Below are 20,752 nucleotides of genomic sequence, written 5' to 3' on the forward strand. Positions count from 1 at the left end.
ACGTTCCCACACCGAGGAGCAGAAACCACCCTCCACCCTCACCGTGTGTGTGTCTGTGTGTCCGTGTGTCCTTTAGAGGCTGGTGGCAGAATTCCCGGAGAAGGAGGCCCAGCTGTCCCTGGTGGAGGCACAGGGCTGGCTGGTGATGGAGAAGACTTCTCCGGAGGGTGCTGCCATGGTGCAGGTGGAGCTCAGGGAGCTGGCAGAGTCGTGGCGGGCCTTGAGGCTGCTGGAAGACAGTCTGCTGAGGTGAGAGTGCCCCCTAGGCTCTGAGCCTTGCTGGGACACCGCCCTTTCCCACTCAGGGGCACTCAGATGCTCGTGGAGCAGGTGGCCAGGGTGCTGCCCAGTGTGGAGCCAGGGGCCTTGGGCACCTTCACACTTTGGCCCAGTTGGCTATTCTAGCAAGAGCAGGAGGAGCCAGGAAATGTCCCCATCTTGGGAGTTAGCCTCCAGTCCATACTGGCTTGAGCCTCAGTTTCCCCATCTGCATCCATGGGCATACGCACCTTCATGACAGGTTACTCTGAGTTTAAAGTCAGAAACCGGATGTGAGCATGCCTCAGGAACATTCTCACAAACTTCAATGGGGTGCACTGACTTGTCACCCATAGTTCCCCAATTCTATTACTTTTCCCATGTCCTGGTGGGTCCCCACCAGGTCCCCATCACTGCATTGACTGGGCTGAGTTTGTCTTCTCAGCCTCATCAGAAACTGGCATCTGCAGAGGATAGAAGTGGATTCGGGGAGGAAAATGGTTTTCACCAATAATATCCCGAAGTCAGGATTTCTCATCAACCCCGTGGATCCTATTCCCAGGCATCGTCGACGCGTGAGTCTGTCTAGCAGGGCTATGGGAGAAGGGGCCAGGCCCCAGGTCAAGAGGTGGGTAGGGGTATCCAGCACAGGCCCCTCCCTGTCTGGGGCAACATGCTCTGCTCTGAGGACTTGGCCACATCCTGTCTCGTTTGAGCCTGCCCCAGCTGTGGCCAAAGAGCATTTGATCCTACTCCACAGAGGACCTCAGACATCCCAGAGTCTGCAGAGCCAGGCTGCCAGGGCAGGTCAGGGATATCCCTTAGCCAGTCAGATATCACCTCTGTGAGCCACTAGCAGCAGCTCCTCAGGGAAGAGAGTGTCGGGGCTGAAAGCTTCCTGCTGGCTCCACATTGGAAACCGAAATCATACAAGATGGGAATATTTTTGTGCCATGTTTCATCCATCCCTTACTGCTTTTAAACGAACTTGAGCTTTGTGGAAAAGAAAGTTATTTCTTGTTATTCAAATACATCAAATTATTCATTTTCCCATTCATTCTTTCATTCACTTCTCCATTTGCTGAGTGCTACTTTGTTCCAAGGACTGTGCTCAGAGCTAGGATACAGCTGTGGGTAACGCTTCTGACCCTCAGAAAACTTGGAATCCAGTGGAGAGCTTTTCAGTGGGCACCCAGCCTTGTATTAAAATGCAGGTTCTGGGCTGGGTATGGTGAGCTACCCCTACAATCCCAGAACTTTGGGAGGCTGGGAGGCTGAGGCAGGAGGATTGCTTGAGGTCAGGAGTTTGAGACAAGCCTGGGCAAGAAGCAAGACCCCATTTCTATAAAAAATATTTAAAAATTAACTGGACATGGTGGTGTGCACCTGCAGTTCCAGCTACTGAGGGGCCTGAGGTGGGAGGATCACTTGAGCCCAGGAGTTTGAGGCTGCAGGGAGCTGTGATTGTGCCACTGCACTCCAGCCTGGTGACAAAGCAAGACCCCATTTCAATCAATCAATCAACAAAAAATAATAAAATAAGATAAAATGCAGACTCTGAGTTAGTAGATCTGGCTAGGGCCCGTAATTCGATTCTGCATTTCTAACAAGCTCTCAGGATAGGCCCATGCTGCTGGGCCCGGGAGATACTCACCTCTGTGAGCCACTAGCAGTAGCACCTGCAGCGGAGAGAGCATCGGGGCTGAACACTTCCTGCTGGCCCCAGAACGGAAACTAAAATCATACAAGATGGGTCTATTTTTGTGCCATGGCTCTATTTTATAAAAGAAAAGAAAAGAACTAACTACATTGTTTCACCCATCACTTTCCCTTACTTCCTTTAAATAAATTGAGCTTTGTTTAAAAGAAGCAAGGGAGTGGCATCCACAAGCTGTTAAATAAGGGTTTACAAAAAATAAAATAAAAAAAAAAAACGTGGTGCACCTTGGCAGACAGGCCAGAGGCTACAGGAGCCTGCAGCAGTTCCTAGGTCCAGGACCGGGAAGCCTCTCCTAGAAGATAAGAAATCTCAGCTGAATTTTCCCAGCTGAGTGGCAGTGAGGAGAGGAGGGAGAGAGGTGTGTTCCCCGCAGAGGAGACAATGTGTGTGAAGAGCAGAGGGAGAAATTCGAGTGCCAGTGGGAGGGGCCAAGACACGTCTGCAGGCCCAGGCTCAGAGGACAGGGAAGGCAGCACGCGCAGTGGAACCAAGACTCACAGGTCACACTGGGGAGTAGTGAGGGGCACCAGTGTGGATAACCAAGAAATTAGCTGAATGGGCTTGCATCATAGACAGATCACTCTGGTCATGGAGCCCCAAGGGGGCAAGCATGGTGGAAGGGTGACTGTTTGTATAGCCATCCTGGTAAGAGATGGTGGTGGCTTCCATCACCTGTCAGGGGACCAGAGAGGGGACAGTGAGGAATGTTCTTGGCCCTTAAATGTGGCCATGTTGAGTAGAGATTCATTGTTCATCCCCCAGGCCTCTCCCGTCACCATTTTGGGTATCTTGTCCTCGTCCCTGGCCCTCTGCTCAGATGAAGTTCCCAGGACACACAGCCAGGGGGCCTCTTTCACCTCTGACACTTTGGCCTTGTGTGATCCTACAGGTAAATCTACAAGAAGAAGAAGGGAGCCATGAAGATTTCTCCCAGCTCCTGAGGAACTTTGAGGAGTGGTTGCAGGTGGAAAACTCCAAGCTGGTTAGAATCATCGCAATGAGAACGTCTACAGCCGAGGACTTGAGGACCAGAAAATCGAAGCTGCAGGTCTGTTCCCCAGGAAAGGTCTCTCATCCATAAGGTTTGCACCCACAGAGGCATTTGCCACCAGGGGTTCTTCAAAAGAAGGAGCACACCCATAGTTTGTGAGCTGTTCTCCCTTGTGTATAGATAATGGCTTTGAAACTTTTTTGGTTCAAAGATTTTAGAACTTTTTCTGGCATTCATTCGTGTATTCAGCATGCTTATGTATTTCCCTACTTGGAAAATATCACCACTAATCACTTGACTCCTGTCACTTAGCTATTGCTGTGTGACAAACCATCCCAACAGTTTGTGGCTGAAAACAACAACTGTATTTAACCCATGGTTCAGAAGCATGGCAAGTTAGGCTGAACTCAACCAGACAGTGCCTCCAGTCTGTCTGCTGTCAGTTCTAGGTCAGTTGGGTGTCTCTACTTCTGGGGGCTAGTGGGCTATTAGAGATGAGAATGATGTGGACTACACATCTCGTATACTCCTGTGGCACAGCCTGGACTTCTCATAGCAGAGGCAGGGCAGAAGAGAGCAATAGCAGCAGGCAAGGACTTTTGAGGTCAAGACTAGGAGCCAGCATAACATTAATTCCCCTGCATTCTGTTTGCCAAAACCAGCCTAGAGTCAAGGAAAGGGAAAGAGACTCCACCACTTGATGGAAGGGATGACAAAGTCATATTGCAGTGGGTATGGATATGGCTGCGGGGAGGGAGATGGGGAAAGTCACAGCCATTTTTGCAACTGAACTACCACTTCTCTCCTGTCTTCTTCACTCTCACATCTAATCAGTTGCTGAAGCTCCTTGATTCCACCTCCTAGATATTTTGTGTTTCTCTTCCCTCGTACTACCATTGTCTTAATTTAGGCACTTACCATTTTTGGCCTTGACTATGGCTGTAGCCTCCCAGCTGATCCTCCTTTCTTCCTGTTGGGTCCCATCTAGGTCATGGCTCATTCTGCAGCCAGAATAACAAATATGACCCTGTCCTCCCCCTAATGAAAACCTTTCACTATAGAGTTTAACCCCTGAGTTTATTATTCAAGGCCTTTCTCAACCAGGCCCTAGCTCACTTCTGTTTCCCTATTTTTCTGCATAATTTTACCATGATATACTTAGGTTTGAATTTCTTTTCATTTATCTGGGTTGGGATTCATTTTAACTCCCGAATCTGTGGTCTAGGATCTTTCTGGAAAACTCTCTAACATTATTTTTTTTCTCTTAATTCCCAAACTTGTTACTTGTATTTTTTTCTACTAACAATATTTCTTAAAATATCACCTCTGCCTTGTTCCCTTTCTCCTCTCCTACTGTGATGTCATTTAAACATATGTAACTACTTCTCATTGTGTGCTTTATGTCTCTTACTCTCTCCTGTGTATTTTTCATCCTTTTCTCTCTTCGTGTTGCATTCTGGATAGTTTTTCTGATTCATCTTTCAGTTTACTAATTCTCTCTTTAGCTGTGTTTCATCTTCTGTTACACGTCTATTGAGTTCTTAACTTTTGTTGTTGCAGTTATCAGTTCTAGAACTTCTATTTGGTCCTTTTAATAATCTACTCTATCATTTTTCTTATCTTTATTTTTTTTATTTTATAGCTCCTGTCTTAACTGAAACTCTATCATTTTTCATACCTTCCAGATACTTGCTGAAATTTTTAAACCTATCTTTTAATTATTTGAACATAACAAACATAGCTTTTTACAGATTGTGTCTAATAATTCTAATATCTCAAGGCATTTTATGAATGTTTCTGTGGTATATTATTTCTGACTCTTCTTACTCTTGGTTTCTTGTGTCTTTGTGTGGCTGCTTTGTGTGCTAGACATTGTGTTTGCCAAAATATGTATAAGAGGGATTTAAGATTTAGGATAGGCCGGGTGCGGTGGCTCATGCCTGTAATCCCAGCACTTTGGGAGGCCGAGGAGGGTGGATCACCTGAGGTCAGGAGTTCGAGACCAGCCTCAACATGGAGAAACCCCATTTCTACTAAAAATACAAAATTAGCCAGGTGTAGTGGCGCATGCCTGTAATCCCAGCTATTCGGGAGGCTGAGGCAGGAGAATTGCTTGAACCTGGGAGGCGGAGGTTGCAGTGAGCCGAGATCGTGCCATTGCACTCCAGCCTGGGCAACAAGAGAGAAACTCTGTCTCAAAAAAAAAAGGAAAAAAGATTTAGAATAATCTTTTCCACCAGAGTCGATTTTATTTGCTACTGCCAGGCAAGTAGGGACCTTTCATTCTGGGACCACTAAATCCAAGTTCAAGGCTTGAGTTTCCCTGGTCTACTAAGATGACTTTGAACTGGGCTGCAAGTCTACACAAGGTCCAGGTTTACTTCTGGTTCATTTTTAGTAGGTTGAAGGCTTTAGGAGCTCAGCAAAAGGGTGAATGAACCCTATCAGACTCTCCACCTCTGCAGGCCCCAGACTTTGAACTTTGTCTCTCCAGCCCAGTGAGGCTGCAAAAGCAAAGATGTTTTACAGCTATTCCTTCCAAATTGGCAAATGTTCTATGGGCAAAAGCAGATCTGAAGACAGCGCTGACTGCCCTGGGTTTTCATTCTTTCCCAGGTTGTGGCCCAGTGTGCCTCACATTCTTTTGTTAATACTTTCATGCCTTTAAAATGCTTTAAATATTTTGTCCTTAGTGAGAGATTTGGTCCCAATTATCTAGTTGGCCATTACCTGGAAGTCTTCCTTGCCTGCCTCTCCTGTCTCGTATTTGGTTACTCCTCTCATTCCCCCCACCACACCACTAACCAACTCCAGCCATATCAGAAATGACTTTCCGTTCCTCATGTTAAACCCACTTGCTTTTTGTACAGCATACGTTCCTGCGGGCTCTGAGAAGCTAACCAGGGTGTCCCACATTACATGCTAGTAGAATGGGGCAGAGCCAGGACCCAAAGCCAGGACTTAAACCTGGGCTCCCCGATTTATAGCCCCACTCCTACTGCCCCATCACACCACCTCTCAGGAGTCCTGAGAATAAAAGTTTCCATCCCAAGGAAACACAGTACTTACATTTCCTGAGAAAAATCTGCACATTACACCACTGTGCCAGGCTCAAAATGCTAACGGAAAGACATGTTCACAATCACAGCTTTTAGAATGATGTGAACTCTAGTCGAGCTCTCTGGAGGACTTGGTCCTGGAATGTCAGATTTGGAAGTGACCACTGGAGGTCTGCAGCCCAGCTGCCCGTTCCATGCAGGAGGCCATCTGTAACATTCCTGAGAGCAAGGGCTAGGCCTTGGCTTGAATTGCACAGATGGGAGTCCCACTTTATGGATTCTGTCTGCCTCCTTCCTGCCTACCTGTCTGTTGAGTGAAATTTGATGGACCCATCCTTACCAGGCAGGTGGGGCTGTCTGGGCCATGTGGAAGCCTCACCATGACGCTGCTGTTTCCCCCAGGAGCTGGAGGCTCGGGTGCCAGAAGGTCAGCATCTCTTTGAGAACCTCCTTCGTCTCGGGCCAGCAAGGGGGACCTCGGATGAGCTGGAAGATCTGCGCTACCAGTGGATGCTGTACAAGTCCAAGCTGAAGGACTCCGGTCACCTGCTGGTAGGTGCCAAGGATGTGCAGGTCCCAGATTCCAGGGACAGGACTGTAGCTGGGCCTGGATTTGCCTGGGGATACAGTGCTAAGCCTGCATCCACCCTGCCCTGTGCATTCACACACCAGGCAGAGGTGACCATTCAGGCAGAGGACAGGGACACTCATGGGTTCTGGGCACTTGACTCAGGTGATGCAATTTGACCATCCAACCACCTCATGAGGCTGAAGTCCCAGTCAGGACAGCAGTGACCTCATAATTAATGTGTAAGGAGTGCTTCCAACCTCCCAAGCCGAGGGCCCTGTGTGCACTGTCCCATTCAGTCTGTACGGTTGCCCTCTGCTCAAGTCATTGTATCTCCAGACTCCAGAGGGGAGCTGAGACTCCAAGCAGCGAAAAAACTTGTCCAAGGCCACATGGGTGGTCAGTGGCGGAGCCAGCCTGCAGACACACCCTCGTGTTGTAGGCATGACCTGGGGAAGCACTGCAGTGGCATCAGGAGCCCTGGGGTCCAGCCCCATGTCTCTAACTTGCCCTGTGTCTTAGTTGAGCAAGCACCTTCCTTTTCGGGGGCCCCTGTGTCTCCTTACACAAAATAATAATAATAATAATAGCAGAACTAGTAATGATCATAACCTTTGCTCAATGCTATGTCCTCATAACAGCCCTTTAAAGGAGGTGATTCCTTTATATGTTATATGTTATATAAAGGAATATGTGTTATATAAAGGAATTATGTGTTATATGTTATATAAAGGTGGTGATTCCTGTTATATGCCCTGTGAACCAATGAGGAAACTGAGGCGCAGAAGTTAAGTTTCCTAGGTCCCTAAGTCTGAGGAGGGTGGTGAGCTGGCCCCTAAGGACCCTTTCGGCCTCAGACCCCAGCCCCAAGCTGGGCGCCCCAGGCTTTCCTGGCCCGGGAGCAGCCGAGACAGCCACTAGGTGTCAGCCCAGCCCAAGCCAGGTTGGCCACGGCCCCGCCGGCCTTAGCCATGGCCTTTCCAGACAGAACCCCAGCTGGGCCTGAAGTGTGTTAAAAAGCTCATTAAATCGAATCACCTGCTGGCTCAGGCTGTCCAGATGACCAGAAGTTTTAAAGAAACACTCCCCTGACAAAATGAATATTCCATTACAGGCTCTGTTGGGATTTAAGTTTCACTCACTTAACTTATTTTTTTTCCCCCTTTTCCTCTCCTTCCCTAAAATAACAGACACAAAGTTCTCCAGGGGAGCCGACTGGATTCCAAAAGGTACAGCGTCTGCCTTCTGCTCCACATGGCTAGCGGGCAGGGTGCCTGGAGGGTTGGTGGGCCCGTGACACTGGGGCAAGACTCGTGGGCTTTCTGGAAGGTTCCAGGAAGACCAAAGAACATTTATGGGGGATCAACTCTGGGCTGCACTGTGCTGGGCCCCAGGATTCTTGCTCTCAAGAAGCCCCAGGCTTGGGGGGAGGCTGGCAGGGTGTGCAGAGCCCTCCGCTGGGAAGGCACATAGCAGAGAGGGGATCTTGGAGTTCACCCTCCTAAATCAGGACACGCTGGGGAGTGGACAAAGATGCTACCAATGATTACGCTGTGACAACAGGTGTGAACCGGGACTGTTCCAGGAAACCTGGGTTGTTGTGGGCAAACTGGATGGTGTGGCCACCCTGGTGATGGAGAGTCTACAGGGCTCGGTAGGGACAGGAGAGGGAGGGATTGTGCCTTTGAGTTCTACTAGGCAGGTGTTTCCACTTACCCTACTGAGCCATGCATGCTCAGAGTCACTCCCAGGGGCTTTGCAGACTGAAGCAATAACAATAACAGCAGTAATAATGACAACGAGTAATAGGTATGATTATTACTTGAGATGCTATGTATTGGCCACCCGCCGTGTGTGCCAGGAACTGTGCTCAGTTGTGGTTAGGGCCTCTCCTGTAACTCTCCCAGTGACAACTAGGAGGCAGTATAATCTCAACTTTCAGCACGAGGAAACGGAAGGGGCAAGCCTGAAGTGACTGGTTCAAGGAAGGCCTCAGCTCCTCAGTGGTCTCTGGCCTCTGAATCCAAAACCCATGTTGTTAACCTTCCACGCTGTGACTTGGAGAAGACTTCCCTGGGGCCTGGAGTGTCTCCCCATTTCTGGAAAAGCCAAGTGTAAATTGGTGTCTCCTAGTGCCACCGTTTCCAAGGGAACGAATGCTGTGTTGTCCTGCTAGGCACTGGCCCGTAATGACACGAGCCTCCTCCGGCATGCTCTGATCCAAGGAGCTCTGAGTTCCTTGACATCTCTCATTCTTTGGAATCTGCATTTCCTAGAAATCTGTGATTTCTTCTTGGCCTCTGGCTGGTGTCATAAATAACATCTATAGGAGGGTGGGTGACCAATGGACTGGGCAGGGCAGTCACAAAATCAAGGCTGGGCTCTGGGCCCGATACCAACTGGCTTTGTGGCTTCGAGGGAGTTGTTTGGCCCCTTGGGACTCACTTTCCCCATCTATAAAATGGAGCTTTTTTTTTTTTTTTTCCTTTGAGACAGAGTCTCCTGTCACCCAGGCTGGAGTGCAATGGCACAATCTCAGCTCACTGCAACCTCTGCCTCCCGGATTCAAGCAATTTTCCTGCCTCAGCCTCCCGAGTAGCTGGGATTACAGGCATGTGCCACCACGCCCGGCTAATTTTTGTATTTTCAGTAGAGACGGGGTTTCACCATGTTGGCCCAGGCTGGTCTCAAACTCCTGACCTCAGGTGATCCACCCTCCTTGGCCTCCCAAAGTGCTGGGATTACAGGCGTGAGCCACTGCACCCAGCCTAAAATGGAACTCTTAATGGCAACCTTATTTACTTCATGAACTTATTTTGAAGATCATGTGAACTGTTGTATATGAAAGTAGAAATGCTTCTGATCACTTAAGCCCTGCCCCCAACACCCCCCAGTTTAGAATAACAAACAGACTTCTCATGAGAAAGGGAAAATCATCAGGAAAGGACAGGTGCTCTACACAGGCTGGCCTGGTGGGTCCTGGTGGGGACCTAGGACCTGGTGTCCAGACCGACTCTAGCTCCTGCACTTTAAGCCTCTCTCTGGTTGGAAGCCCCCACCTACGCAGCCCCCAGGCCAGGATCCATGCGGGTGTCAAATCTGGGGCCCCTGGTGTCTAGCCATGGTGCCTAGCACATAGTAAGTGCTCACTAAATGTTTTTGAGTAGTGACATTTGCTGGCTGACACCAGCCCTCCAGCGCAGGCTCAGGTTCCTACAACCTGTAATTAATGTGTTACTGTGATATGTTCACAGCCATAGTGTTCCTTGCTGTCTCTACCCTCCCTCCCTCCCTTCCTTCTTTCCCTCCTACCTTCCTTCCTTCCTTCCTTCACTCCCTCCCTCCTTCCTTCCTTCCTTCTTTCCCTCCTTCTTTCCCTCCTACCTTCCTTCCTTCACTCCCTCCCTCCCTCCTTCCTTCCCTTCCTCCCTCCTTCCTTCCCTTCCTCCCTCCTTCCTTCCTCCTTCCCTTCCTCCCTCCTTCCTTCCCTTCCTCCCTCCTTCCTTCCTTCCTTCCCTCCTTCCTTCCCTCCTTCCTTCCCTCCTTCCTTCCTTAGTTCTGACTGTGCCAAGCTCTGTTTTAGGCACTGAGATACATCAGTGAACAGAGAAGCAGTGACCTGTCCTGTAGACTGTACATCCTGCCTGGGTGGAGAGAGGGGGATGGGGCCAGAGCACACGCGTCCAGCTGATGCTGCCCAGTAGCAGTAGCACAGTGGGAATCTCTGGGTCAGAGAGCTCTGAAGGTCACACCACTTGGGATCCATGTAGCCCTGAGGTGTATCTTACCTATGACCAGAAGACATTGGGCACAGCTTGGTGGGGTATGCAAAGCAGGAAAGCCCTAAATGACTAAAGAATCTGCTTACTTGGGCTATGTTTAAAACAATTGGATGTGTAAAAATTTGACTTTGGTGCTTGCTGCCTTTTGAGCTAATGGATCTCAGCCCACTGTGAAGAAGTAAACAACGTGGGGGCCAATACAGGCAGACCGTCTGTGGCTCATTTATAGGACAGCTTGATAAAACATAGATTGCTGGACCCCACCTCTGGAGTTTTCGATTCATTAGTTTTAGGGTGGCCCATGAACCTGCATTTCTAACACGATCTCAGGTGGTGCTGCTGCTGGGGGCTCGGGGACCACACTGTGAGAACCACCACTTTACACTCTGGGTTCAAACCCAGGCTCCCCCATTAGTGTGTATGACCTTCAGTGAGTCATTTAACCGCAGTCTTCCAAACTCAAATGCGAGTCCACTCAGCTCCTGGTAGCAAAGTTCTTATTGTAACAATGGCACATAGTAGGTTCTCAAGTGCTGTGTGAATGGGGACCTGGGAGACTTCTGCAGACACCGTCCTCCTTTTCTTTCTGAGAGCGAAGTGAGCAATGACACATCTGAGGGGGAAATCCTCCCTTCGCTTTGGTGTGTGCGTGATTCTTCGCGGGTTGGGGTGTGGCGTATGCCTGTGTGGTTATGTGCACGCATGCACGTATGCACATTCACAGGCCTGGCAGGTAGCAAGTAGGTGCTGTTTTCAGAGGCTGTAATCTTGCCAACTTAAAAACATTCCACATATTATTTTTGGTCTAAGGGGAAAGGGGGAAAAAAAACTTACCCCAAAGCTAATTATTTACGAGCAGTTGGTTCTCCACACTTTTTTTCCTCCCTCCATGCCCCAAGTCATTGAAAGCCCCAGCTACGTCAGTGGCTTCAGCCTGCTTGTTTGTATAAACAGAATAATTAAGATTTATTAAATTTGCAGCTGCCTACACACTTGCCAACTCACTGCCACAGTTGTGTTTGCCTGCAGCATTTAGACATGTGAAATGTAATTGCTTTTCGAGTTGCAGTTGTGCTGTGAGTCAACTAAATTGTATTCCTTGCATTGGCCCAGAGAAGCGGTATAGCCCTACCTGAGACAAACTTTTAGTTGGGGATGGACTGGCCAAAGGTTCTGTGAGCCAGGGTGAAATAGGGCAGAGCTAGTTTGCAGAAACAGAGAGCAGGCATCTCCCATCCATTTCATATGTGGGCTCTTGGAATATAGACCCAGATGTTGTGTGACCTGAGAGTAGCATTTTATTTGACTGTGTTTCATAGGTTTTAAGACTCATAATTTTTCACATTTTCACATCTCTGGAATTCGAGTGTCTTATTACAATGTAGTTCTTCCAGTGAAGATTTAGGTTTACTGCCCGTCACCCCCAACCTGAGATTCCTTTAAATTAAAATGTCTGCTTGCGGGTTGTGTTCTATTTGGGTTTCCTTTGGACCACACTGATTGTGTAAACCGAGACCGCCAACCTTGGGGAGCTCCAGCCTGTGGTTCAAACTCTTAAGGAGGAGTTTTGATTTCTTACCCTTCACCCACTGCCAAGAGAAGACCTGGAATTTCCTTGCCTCCTCTTTCTGTGAGCTGGGTTTATTTCTCATTTCTCCTTACACTGAAGGTGCAGCTTCCTTGGTCCCCCATACTGATGTGGGCTTTCCAATCAGATGCACCATCTTGGTTGCTGTTCTTTCCTTTCTTAGTGGTTTGTAAAATAATGGTGCACTTTATAATCAGCGTCTTAGATTGAATGAGCTACTGTAACACCAAATCTCCGTGAATATTCCGTGTTAGATCATAACTTTCTCTCAAAATTTGTAGGGACCAGCCCCACAGGGTCGGTGGGTTTTTCTCCCTATGTGCAGAGACAAGAGACTGTAGAAATAAAGACACAAGACAAAGAGATAGAAGAAAAGACAACTGGGCCCGGGGACCACTACCACCAAGACACGGAGACCGGTAGTAGACCTGAATGCCAGGCTGCGCTGTTATTTATTGGATACAAGGCAAAAGGGGCAGGGTAAGGAGTGTGAGTCATCTCCAGTGATTGACAAGGTCATGTGAGTCACGTGTCCACTGGACAGGGGGCCCTTCCCTGCCTGGCAGCCAAGGCAGAGAGAGAGAGAGAGAGAGAGGACAGCTTATGCCATTATTTCTGCATATCAGAGACTTTTAGTACTTTCACTAATTTGCTACTGCTATCTAGAAGGCAGAGCCAGGTGTACAGGATGGAACATGAAAGTGGACCAGGAGCATGACCGCTGAAACACAGCATCACAGGGAGACAGGTCTCTGGATAACTGCAGGCGGGCCTGACATCCCTCCACAAGAGGTGGAGGAGTAGAGTCTTCTCTAAACTCCCCCGGGGAAAGGGAGACTCCCTTTCCCAGTCTGCTAAGTGGCAGGTGTTTTCCCTTGGCACTGACACCACCGCTAGACCACGGTCCGCTTGGCAATGGGCGTCTTTCCAGATGCTGGCGTTACCGCTAGACCAAGGAGCCCTGTGGTCGTCCTCTATGGGCATAACAGAAGGCTCATATTCTTTATCTTCTGGTCACTTCTCACTATGTCCCCTCAGCTCCTATCTCTGTATGGCCTGGTTTTTCCTAGGTTGTGATTATAGAATGAGGATTATTATAATATTAGAATAAAGAGTAATTGCTACAAACTAATGATTAATGATATTCATATGTAATCATATCTAAGATCTGTATCTAGTATAACTATTCTTATTGTATATATTTTATTATACTGGAACAGCTCGTGCCCTTGGTCTCTTCCCTTGGCACCTGGGTGGCTTGCTGCCCACAAAAATTATGATTTTTTCTTTGCAAAAATCCCTCTTGTGTGTCAGGCACTGTGCTGGGCACACGTGTGCTTGGTCTTTAACATTCACAACTGCCTTCTCCTTTTATAGTGGGAGGAAATGGTTTCAGGGCCCCTTAGCCCCTTCTCTCACACGTGGGATGGGAGTTGGGAGAGGCAACATAGGTTGATTTTTTACCCCTGTGACTTACCGTGGAACTCTGGGGGCAGGTCAAATCTGCTTCTTCCCTGGTCACAACCAAAGTCCTGGGCTTTGCTAGGGCCATGCAGTCTATGACCTCTAAAAGGGAGAGCCAGGGACAGGCTTCAAACCATGCTCTGTGTCATCCCATGCCTCGCCACTCCATCCATCTACAGAGCCCAGAAGCAATCAGTCTTTGATGATTTGTGAACAAGTTGGTGCTAAAACTTTGGTCATGAAGTATTTGAAACTAGTCCTTGACTACTGAGATCCAGAGAAGCATTCTCTACACGTGCTCTATTTCTTCGTCTTTCTGTCACTCACCTTCCACCCTACAACTCCTCTGAAATTTACCCCAGTGAGGTCCCCAGTAGCTACTTCTTCATTAAGACCAGTGAACTGCTGTCCTCATCCCACTTGGCCCTGGGGCACTGGGGTTCATGACCACGGTCTCCTCTTCCAGCTGCCTCTATCCTGATACCTCTCTCTTTGTTTTATTGTTTGCCAGCTATCTAAGTCAGTGTTGATAACACTCAATGTTGATGACATACTGTTATTTAATCCACAGTCCATATTTTAAAATTTTAAGCTGTCTCAATAGTCTCTTTTGAATTTATAGACTTTTCGTTTTTGAGCAGTTTTCGGTTTATAGAAAAATTGAGCAGAATGTACAAAGTATTCCCATAGACCTCCTCTCATCCCAACCTCCTCCATCTTCCCCATTAATTAACATCTTGCATTAGTGTGGTCCATTTGCTAAGGCTGATGAACCAGTTGATATATTGTCATTAACTCAGTCCACAGCTTGCCTGAGCGCACACTCTTGGTGTTGTACAACCTATGGGTGTGGACAAAGGTCTAATGACCAGTAGCCACCACTAAAGTATGATGCAGAAGAATTTCACTGCCCTGAAAATCCCCTGTGCTCCACCTACTCATCCCTCCCCACCTCTCCCCAGGTCCTGGCAACCACACATCTTTCTGCTGTCTCCATGGTTTGCCTTTTCTAGGACGTCCTATGGCTGGATTCATACACCATGCAGCCTTTCAGATTGACTTCTTTTACCTGTCAACATGCATTTAAGGTTCCTCAGTGTCTTTGTGGCTTGATAGCTCATTTCTTTTTTCTTTTTCTTTTCTTCTTTTTTTTTTTCTTTTTTTGAGATGGAGTCTCACCTGTTGCCCATGCTGGAGTGCAGTGGTGCAATCTCTGCTCATTGCAAACTCCATCTCCCAGGTTCAAGCGATTCTCCTGCCCCAGCCTCCCGAGTAGCTGGAATTACAGGTGCCCACCACCACGCCAGGCTAATTTTTTTTTTTTTTTTGTACTTTTAGTAGAGATGGGGTTTCACCATGTTGGCCAGGCTGGTCTCAAACTCCTGACCTCAAGTGATCCACCTGCCTTGGCCTTTCAAAGTGCTGGGATTACAGGCGTGAGCCACTGCACCAGGCCAATACCTCATTTCTTTTGACTGCTGAATTATATTCCATTGTCTGGATGTACCACTTAGACAGTCTTACTGGTAGATTTTTTTCTCAGTCCAAGATCCAATCCAAGATGACACATTGCATTTATTGTCACATCTCTGTTTTCCTCCAATCTGGCCCAGTTCCTCAGTTTTTCTTAATTCTTCTTGACCTTGACCTTTTTGAGTACAGGCTGGACAGTTTGTAGAATATCCCCCAGTTTGGGTTTCCCTGCTGTTTCCTTGTGATTGGATTTGGTGGCAGGTTCCTGGCAGGAATGTCACAGCGCAGTGCTGTCGTTTACTTGTGCCTCTTATCAGGAGACACATGGTGTGAGCATGTCGCACGTGGGCTGTGCTCACTCTGATCATCAGTTAAGAGTGGCTGCCCTTAGGGAGGCTTCTCCCTGTGAAGTTGCTACCATTGCTTTCGTAATGGATAAGTGACCTGTAGGGGCTGGGTAGAGGCACTAGAAATACAATGCCTCTTTCTTCATGGGTGGCATCCTCAGGTTCTCCAGGACCTGTCCCTGTCCTGGGTCACTCTCCCTTGCACCTCCTTCCACGCCTGTGGTTTGCACACTATCTCGTGGGTAACTCTCCCTGGCATCTCCTCCCATGCCTGTGGTTCATGCACCATCTGGTGGGTGGCTCTCCCTGGCATCTCCTCTGTGGTTCATGCACCATCTGGTGGGTGGCTCTCCCTGGCATCTCCTTCCAGGCCTCTGGTTTATGCACTGTCTCTTGGGTCATTCTCCCCTTGGCATCTCCTCCCACACCTGTGGCTTTCTGCACCATCTCGTAGGTGACTCTCCCTGGCACCTCCTTCCATGCCTGTGGTTATGCACTGTCTTCAGACTGCGTGAGCTCTTGCTTCATCTCTAACGCAGGTCTCTCCTTCTAGCCTCAGTCCTAAAACCTCAACTGCCCACTAGATGTTTCCTTGGGGGTCCCGCAGGCACCTCCTACTCATCATATCTAAAGCTGACCTCCCACGCCCATCAAATCCCCATCTCCATCAAATCCCCATCCCCATCAAATCCTTGTCGCCATCAAATCCTCATCCCCATCAAATCCCCATCCCCATCAAATCTCCATCCCCATCAAATCCCCATCCCCATCAAATCCCCATCCCCATCAAATCCCCATCAAATCCCCATCCCCATCAAATCCCCATCCCCATCAAATTCCCATGCCCCTATCAGCAAAAAGCATCATGATCACCCAGTTTCCCAAACTAGGTGCCTCTGGGTCAACCTAGACCCTCGCTGACCTTGGTCTCCATCCTAGGAGCACAGCCTGCTCACAGGGGGATGGCAGATAAGGAAAGGTGCAGAAGGGAAGTGGGGGGAGGAGAGGAAGCCTATGGTCATACATCTGCTCCTGGATGAGGCTCCGTCCTTGCTTGAGTAATGACAATATCACTCCATCATTACATCCATGGGCACTTCTCACCTATTAGCTAAACCACAGGCCAGCTCGGATCGTCCCATCCCCCTCCTTCTCCAAAATCAACTGAAAAAATACATCTCTGTGGCCTGACATCCACGCAGAGCCACCCCAGTGAGGAGGCAAGACAACCCAGCCCCTTGCCCAGCCACTGCCATCGTGTCCACGTGTGGGAAATTCCCAGAGCCTCTGAGCTCTTACAGGGAGCGAATGCAGGGCTGTAATTCAGTGCTTCTGGTGCCCAGAACTTAGTGAAGACAACATCCAAGTCAGAAGTGGCAGGGCCCAGTCTGGGAAACCAGGGCTGCCCTAAGACCTGCTGGCGCTGCCAGAGCAAGACAGTGGTTCTGACCACACCCCCTTCCTGGGAGTCTTGGGGACACCCAGGAGGAGGAAGCCAGCAGGGGCTCAGCAGTGCTCAGAGGGGCCTTCAGAGGCTAAGTGAGGGTTTCATGAGAGGCAATGGGGCAGGCGCACCCTCCATGCCAGAGAGCAGCTGGCTCAGTGGGCCTCCTCCCACCGTCCCGTGCTTGGTGCCTGCCTGGAAGCATCTTTGTGGTGGGTACTGAGACCTGGCCAGGTCCCGGGTAAGACCCTTAGCCTCAGCGGTGATGGAGTGTGACTTCCTCTCTCCGGGCCCCAGGTCAGAGCACACCCACCCTCCACAGATCCAGGTTGAACAACAGAGGCCCCAGAGACTTTTGTTCTCGTTGTAATTGCTGTTTCTTGTGAGAAATGCCACGTGGGTTAGTAGGAAGAGCCTGGGTTCTGGAGTGACACTGGAGAGCTGAGCCTATCTGTGTGACCTTGGACTGGGTACTCTCCCAGACTCAGTTTCTTCCTCTGGAAAATGGGCATAGGAAAGTCGGCCTCACAGAGATGTTCAAGGTGCCCAGGAGCCCCCTAAGTGAGATGAAGAGCGGAGCTCAGGACCTTTGGGGGTGTGTATAGTGAGTTCACTAACAAGTGGAGCCCAGACATCCTGGTGAACTGTGGGCACAGTGAGAACAGCTCACAGACAGCAGGTGGCCCTGTCTCAGGGGTGGCCTCTGATGTATTGAGGGAGAAGCTGATGGCCAGAGGTGCAGGGAGGGAAGGAGCCTTATATTCATGGTTTCATTCATTCAGCAAATATTTACTGAGCACTGCTGAGGATACAGTAAAGTATAAGACTAATGTGGACCCTGCCTCCGAGGAGTTAAGGGCAGCACAGATCTTAATCAGTGATCCAGAGAAAGGGTGCCCTGAGGATGTGTAAGGCCAGAGAAGGCCTCCTGGAGGAAGTGACTCAGGGTGAGATTAGAGTGATCAGTCAGCGCTAACCAGGTGGAGTGGAGAAAGAAGGGCAATGAGCATTCCAGACCCAAGGGACAGACTGTGCAAAGGCCCTGTGGCAATAGGACGTGAGGGTCTTTAAGGAGCTGAGAGATGGCATTTAAGGAGGGCAGGGCTTTCTTCCCTGATGGGACTGGAGGTGATGATGGTGCCTAATCCCTGCATCCCTGGTGGAGGGGAAGCTTGTGGGGCTTGCAGGAGCTGCCTCTCTGCCCCACACCCATCAGCCAGAGGAGAAAGGAAGTGAGCCTTTATTGGGTGCCTACTGTGCACTTTATGCATAGCATGCATGGCCTCATTTATCCTTCCTACATTGGTAGGCAAGTATCACTCTCTCCCAACAGAGAAGAAACTGAGGCTCTGAGAGGCTAAGTGACATGCCCTAGATCACACAACTAGGAAATGGTAGAGTCAGGGTTAGAACCCAAGACTCCAAACCTTATATTTCCCCCACATCCCATTTCACCAATGGTAGAATATTAGATCTCATGGACTGTGATGAACTCTAGCCTGTGATCCTCAGAAATCTGGAGTCTCAGATTCATCATGTAAGACCTTGGAGGACTCTTGGTCAGAGCCTCTGTTGGGTATGTTAACTCCTCTACACAACGTATACTCCCTCCCCACCCCCATGGGCTCATCGATCCCTGCTTCACTACCCTCAGGGATGATGTATTAGTCCGTTTTCATGCTGCTTATAAAGACATACCTGAGACTGGGTAATTTATAAAGAAAAAGAGGTTTAATGAACTCACAGTTCCACATGGCTGGGGAGGCCTCACAATTATGGCAGAAGAAGAAAGGCACGTCTTACATGGCAGCAGACAAGAGAGAATGGGAGCCAAGTGAAAGGGGAAGCGCCTTATAAAACCATCAGATCTTGCGAGACTTATTCAGTACCATGAGAACAGTATGGGAGAAACTGCCCCCATGATTCAATTATCTCCCACTGCGTCCCCCCATAACACATGGGAATTATAGGAACTATAATTCAAGATGAGATTTGGGTGGGGACAAAACCAAACCATATCAGATGGGGAGCTTATAACTTCCTGAGGAAGCCCCTTCTCTCTTTGGAAGAGCCGAGGTTGTCATTTTTCTTGTTGGCTTCTTAGAAGATTGTGTGTCTGTGTGTGTGTGTCTGTGTGTGTGTGTGTGATTTTTTTTTCTAAGCATTTGAGAAACATATTGAAAGGTGTCTTATTTTTAAGAGCATTTTGGAATCCAGGGCCCTCTAAGTGAGGATGTGAGCTCTAAGTAAACAGGCAATGGGCAGGCAGCAGGAATCCTTTGAGAAGACCATCCCTTGTCAACACTTGTATGTGTAAACACTTTTTGGACCTTCAAAGATGTTTTCTCCAGAGGATCATGGCCAAGGCACAACCCCTCTCTTGAATAAGCAAAATGTTAGCTCTGAGAATGGAGGGGCAAATAAAAAAGGACACTTGTAAGCAGACCCTCCATTTGGGAGAAACTTAATTACAGGTTGTTAGTTGCAGTGGAAACCCAGGCTGGGTGGCCCTACAGCTCATTGTCTTGCCCCTTTTCTCTCTCCCTGGGTGGGTCTCATGGGTCAGAGATTTGGCTCCACCCAGCCCAGCAGCTATGGGAAGAGCCACCTTCTCTGTGAACTCACACTCATTCAGCTGCTTAAACAATGTGTCACCCACCCCTACCCTCCACTCCCGAAGTCACTGCTGAAATACATGCAGCCAAGAGTACTTATTCATTGTTATAAGCAGACTGTTTTATAAAATCAGTGTCTAAGGACTTTGGTGAGTGAACACATTTGAGGCTGGAGGCACAGGGTTAAGTGTTATCATCTGGAGGAGATACTTGGAGCAGGGGAATACATGAGTTGACTCAGAGAGGAGAGGTAGAGAGACAGAACTGCCCAGGATTGAACCTCCTAGGAACATTTGCATTTAACAGTGCTTCTTCATCACCATCGTCACCCTCACCATCACTACCACCACTACCACCATCACCACCACCATCACCATCATCCTTAACATCATTGCCCTCACCATCACCACCACCACCATCTCCACTTCTATCACCATCACCACTGTCACCATCACCACCACCATCGCCATCATCCTTACCACCATTACCCTCACCATCACCACCACCACCATCATCACTATCACCATCACCACCACCACCATCTCTACCTCCATCATCATCACCACTACCATCACCAACCACCATTACCCTCTCCATCACCACCACCACCATCTCTACCTCCATCATCATCACCACTACCATCACCATCACCATCATCCTTACCACCATACCCCCACCACCACCACCATCTCTACCTCCACCATCATTACTATCACCATCACCACCACCATCACCATCACCATCATCCTTACCACCATCACTCTCACCATCATGACCACCACCACCATCACTATCATCATCATCACCATCACCATCATCATCACTATCACTCACACTTACCATCACCATCACAGTCACCACCATCCCCATCACCAACATCACCATGATCATTACCATTATCACCATTACCATGATCATTATCACCATCATCACCACCTTACTCTCATCACCCCACCCGCACCCCACCACCATTAGCGTCATGATCATTATCACATCACCACCATCATCAAGCATCACTGCCATCATTGCCATCACCTCCATCACCATGGTCACTATTACTATCATCATCACGGGACTGTGGCTTTTGGTGCCCTGAAGGTTAAACCTTGGTTCTTCAGGGAGCCAGCAGATATATTCTATAATAATAGTACTAGTGCTATGATTACTAATATTAATAGTAATGAATGTCACTGACAGTTACTAATAGTGCTAGCACTATTATTATAAATAATTACTAATAGTACTAATAGTAATAACTGGTACATTTATCAATCAAGGTATAAATATACCTTTGCTTTGAGCCCTCACCACAGCCCAACAAATAGAGGTTGGTGTTTGATCCCCATTTTGCAGAGCAGGAAACAGAGAATCTAATATTGATTTACCCGAGGTCGCATAGCTGTTGAGTAACAGAGTCTGGGTGGGGACCCAGTCTGCTAGGAT

General features: G+C 48.6%; 1 protein-coding gene across 1 annotated transcript in view; it reads left to right on the plus strand.

The window, feature by feature from the left end:
- SYNE3 (spectrin repeat containing nuclear envelope family member 3) overlaps positions 1-20,752 on the plus strand; it is a 100,208-nt gene that overhangs the window by 76,801 nt on the left and 2,655 nt on the right. The window contains exons 13-17 of the mRNA XM_032180361.2: positions 77-249; positions 704-833; positions 2,868-3,026; positions 6,431-6,580; positions 7,787-7,825. Coding sequence (XP_032036252.1) covers positions 77-249; positions 704-833; positions 2,868-3,026; positions 6,431-6,580; positions 7,787-7,825 — 651 coding nt within the window. The remainder of the gene's footprint in view (positions 1-76; positions 250-703; positions 834-2,867; positions 3,027-6,430; positions 6,581-7,786; positions 7,826-20,752) is intronic.

This window comes from Hylobates moloch, unplaced genomic scaffold (genome assembly GCF_009828535.3).
Source record: "Hylobates moloch isolate HMO894 unplaced genomic scaffold, HMol_V3 SCAFFOLD_16, whole genome shotgun sequence".
Taxonomy (NCBI): domain Eukaryota; kingdom Metazoa; phylum Chordata; class Mammalia; order Primates; family Hylobatidae; genus Hylobates; species Hylobates moloch.